The 4,437-nt window shown below is 34.2% G+C and overlaps 1 protein-coding gene across 1 annotated transcript; it reads right to left on the bottom strand.

The window, feature by feature from the left end:
- Positions 1-3,122: 3,122 nt before the first annotated feature.
- LOC103662025 (olfactory receptor 5K1-like) lies at positions 3,123-4,052 on the bottom strand. Its single transcript, XM_008689685.2, has one exon. The coding sequence runs from the start codon at positions 4,050-4,052 to the stop codon at positions 3,123-3,125; it is 930 nt and encodes a 309-aa protein (XP_008687907.2).
- Between the last annotated feature and the right edge of the window lie 385 nt (positions 4,053-4,437).

Below are 4,437 nucleotides of genomic sequence, written 5' to 3'. Positions count from 1 at the left end.
TCTTGATTTTTAAAAATTCATGGGTATTCTCTCAACATTTCTGTAAGCTTGAATTTTTCAAAATAAATCAGAACGAAAATGTCATTGGTTCACATTTTTTGACTCTCTGTCCTATATTTCTCCCCACTTTACAGCTTAGATTCTTGAAAGTTTTCCTCTCTTGCTGCATCCATTTCTCTATGTTGTGTATAATATGACTTAGTGGTTAAGAACATGCATTTTGGATTTGATCCCTGAGTTCCACCTTAACATTTCTGTGGACAACTTATAAATCCTGTTTGTCCCCATTTTTTCAGTGGTTTTATAGAAAATTAAAATATAGAAATAAGGGTAAAAAAGGCAATAGATATGCTGAGTAGTTAAATGGATACTGATGAAAAGTTTATGTAAGCTAAAAGAGTGTGTGAGAATTGATTTAAAAAAGAGCAGAAAATGAAAGATGAGGCAAGAGACATGAATGTATCAGTTAATATTTATTCAGTTGCAATGAAAGTATTTTTTTCCAAACAAGTTTAACAGTCAGAAGATCTACTGGATTTAAAATGAGGAGGGATGATTAATTCCGGGGACACTGGGTCTGTTGTCAATTCCCTCAGCTATGCCCTCCTCTGTGTGTTGACTTCATCTCTAGGCTGGTTTCTCTTTTGATGGCAAAATGGTTGAAGACTGTGCCAGACATTCAGAGGAAGAAAGACTACCTTTGTTGTGGATCTCTTTTAAAATAAAGGAAACATATATCCCAGAAACTTCCACAGATTTATCTCTTTTGTCTCATTGGCCCCAAATAAGTCACAGACTCTTCCCTTAACAGACCTGTAGGCTTCAGTGTTGCTAAGGGTTGGAAGTGGGTGGTGCGGAAATATATAAACAGAATTTGTGGTACCCCCGGAAAAGGGAAAGGGATCAATGCATGTGAATCTGACAACTAAAAATATCCCCTAAAATAGAGAGTGGTACAAAGGAATAGCATTCGTCTAATCTGGTATCTGGACTCCTTTACACTCTTAAAAAAAGTGTTTAGGACCCTGTAGAGCTTTGTGTATGTGGTTGTTATCTAACAGTATTTGCAATATTAGAAATTAAAACCAAGAAATTAAAAATATTCTTGATTTGTTTAAAAATAACAAACGTTTATATATTAAGTTAATTACATAAAATATATTAAAGGAAATGGCTAGTGAATGGCCAAATGTGTCACATACCTTTTTCGGTATTTATCAAGGATAAATTTTTATTAGTGATAGCAAATCGGTTATAACTAGGTTGTTACTCACAGGAAGAAGATAGGCCTTCATTTTATTATCCAGTAGTTACAGTTTACTATTTGTTCTTTAAAATGTTGCTTATATCTGTGCACTCCTCTCCTGTTATCCTCCAGTGTCAGCTCTCATCATCTAACATAGGAATTCTTGAGGTTAGCCTCATTGCTTCCAGCTTCATTCCTATCAATTGCCAGATGAGTTTTCTGAAAAATACAATCATATTACCTGGTTCTAGGAAGAATTCGGTGTCTGATGTCTCTGATATAAATTCAGATTCCTTAGGGTGTCATTTAAGATTCTCAGTAACTTGAACCCCTTTCACCCTTATTTTCCATATTTGGCAACAGCTCTTAACAACAGTTTTGTCAGCTTTCTGACTCTGTCCATGGTTCACCTCCTTCACCTCAGTTCCCAGTGTCACACTTATTTCCATACACATTGACTGTGGTCATACTCATTCCTTTTTTCCTCTGAACATCAATTTTAAAAATCATATTTAAGGCACAGCTTACTTCTGAAGCTACATAAGGACTAAATATCCCAGGTGACAAGGCTCTCCATTTTCTGAACTCCCAAGTAGCATTGATACAAATACTAGCTCAATCTGAATCACCTGGATGAACCTGAGCAATCCTCTCAACGTTTCAAAGGATGATTTCTTTACTGTGAAAATGCATGAAAAATCATGTCTGACCAGTTGGTAGGTAATTTATATGAAATGTCTAGCTTTGTGCCTTGCAGATAACATGTTCTCAGTAAACTATTTTTTTCTTTCATTTTTGCATATGTAAGTGATCAATAAATATTTTTTGTTTAGGCATTTAGAATTTTCATTATTTTGTGCCTCATTTATGCTTTACAGCATCTCCAACTTTTTGTTAATGCGCTGTGAACGTATCAGTAATTTACACTGGAGTCAGTACAGGTTGGTGGAATTCCTAGTAACAAACAAGATAAGTAATATCAGAGAGAAAGACCCCCTCATTTAGTTTAATGTATTCGGGTTTGCACTTCATTTTTGACGGACACCTAATCAAACTATATGAAAATATTCAAATCCATTGATGTCAGTATAAATAACATCTCTTTCAACTACTGATTGATAAATCACCAGTAAACAGATGCTCTATTTCAGAGAATGTGATAGTAAAATTGACTAACATTACAGGTGAAGATAGTCCTTTTTTATTACACATTTTTTATTTTATTCTTTTCTTGTTTTTAATATTTTTTAGATGTAGTAAAAGGTATATACCAAAATTTCCCCTTTTAAGGTTGAAAATATTTTTGATTTGAGAATACATATTCTCTGTTAATTAATGTTCAACTATACTATCTTGTATAAACTCAAAAAAAATTAAAAATCAAATATATACTGTTTACTCCTGGCAGATGATGTTGTTTAAGAAGGGATTAATTCTTCCTGGAATATGCCGGAGGTTGTAAGATTATGCTTTGGAATTCCAGAAATTTGTCAACAATATTAAATGGAGGTGATCTTTATATATACTGACTTCTATTCCTAGTGTTTGTTGTATTTGCTGAAAATAGTAACTCATTAAACTTTGAAACAATTAGTTAATAGTTTAGCTAATCTCTTTGTGACACAGTTTGTGACCTCAAGAAAAATTATTTAGTTCGTTCTTGCTGGGAGCTAGTAGCTTAGATTTGGGAATACTTTGTAGCAGAATGTATCCTTGCTGACCTTATTTATTTGACTCCTATACTATCATGTTTTAGTAATGGAATGTTTTATGTACAAAGTGGTCATTTTCTACTTTCTCAATATTCCATGATTTTGAAAAACAATTTATCAAATTTAAGTTAATATCCCACAGGGGATGATTTTTTTTTAGAATGTTATAAAATTTTCTTTATATTTTTTTTCATAGCATTTATTACTTCCTTATTTCTTAGACTATAAATTAAAGGGTTTAATAAAGGGATTACTAGAGTATAAAAAACAGCAACAGGTAAATCTTTACCGTCTTCTTTACCTGAATGTGGTCGAACGTACACAAAGAGAAGAGAACCATAGAATATTGAGACAGAGAGAAAGTGAGATGCACAAGTAGATAAGGCTTTGCCTCTTCCCTCTTTGGATTTCATTTCGAAAATCATGAAAAGGATGCAGAGATAAGAGATTAGGACTATGATAATAGAGAAGACTTGAACTGAACCTGAGAAGATAAATATCATCAATTCATTGATATAAGGGTCAACACAGGAGAGTCTGTATAATGGAAGAACATCACAAAAGAAGTGATTAATTTGATTTGACCCACAGAAAGTTAACCTAAAGAGAAACCCTATATGAATCATGGAATGCAGGTTTCCAGCTATGTAGGCCCCTGTGGTCATCTGAATGCAGAGTTTCTTTGACATCATGGTGTGGTACTGCAGTGGGCTGCATATGGCCACATAGCGATCATAGGCCATTGCTGCCAAAAGAAAGCAGTCTGCAGTTTCAGCAAGGCAGAGAAAATAAAACTGTGCCATACATTCATAAAGGGAAATCCTTCTGTCCTTAGAAAAGAAGTTCCCTAACATCTTTGGTGTAATGGCACAGGAACAACAAGAATCCATCAAAGCCAGGTTGCCCAGAAAGATGTACATTGGTGTGTGAAGACGATGCTCCATAAAAATCAGTGCCACCAGGCCAAGATTCCCCACCATGGTGGTCACATAGATAGTAAGAAACACCGCAAACAGAAGGCTCTTCAACTCTGGGTGATCTGTAAATCCTATGAGGATAAATTCAGTTGTCAAGGAGTAGTTACCCTCAGTCATATCCACTTTCTCTTTTGATATAGCAATTCTGGAGAGACAAGATTCTGATTTAGTGTGTATAATTTTCCTTCCAAATTTTTCTTTTTACAACAAAGAGAGGAACTTCTTCAAACTTCCCTTACTATCTCTGGATACAGGCACACAAACCTCTAGGAGATATTCATTCCTCTAAAATGTCAGCTTTATAACCTCAACTCTGAAAATCAGCATTCCCGTGAATATTTTTATAATTCCAAGAAGAATGCTTACAGTGGGAAAGGTTGGTCTTTATGAATTTATGCATGAATAGTGTACAAATCTAGCATAGCCATATTTGGTTCATTGTTGACAAAAAATTTCAGCATCAGTTTTTGGTTTAAAGATCCATAAAATAAATTTATAATCA

This window comes from Ursus maritimus, unplaced genomic scaffold (assembly GCF_017311325.1).
Source record: "Ursus maritimus isolate PB19 unplaced genomic scaffold, ASM1731132v1 scaffold_4, whole genome shotgun sequence".
Lineage (NCBI taxonomy): Eukaryota > Metazoa > Chordata > Mammalia > Carnivora > Ursidae > Ursus > Ursus maritimus.
Note: the sequence above shows the minus strand (reverse complement) of the source record. Positions and strands in the feature narration are given on the sequence as shown.

Coding starts and splice junctions, on each gene's coding strand:
- LOC103662025 (XM_008689685.2), bottom strand. CDS start 4,052: ATGACTGAGGGTAACTACTCCTTGACAACTGAATTTATCCTCATAGGA.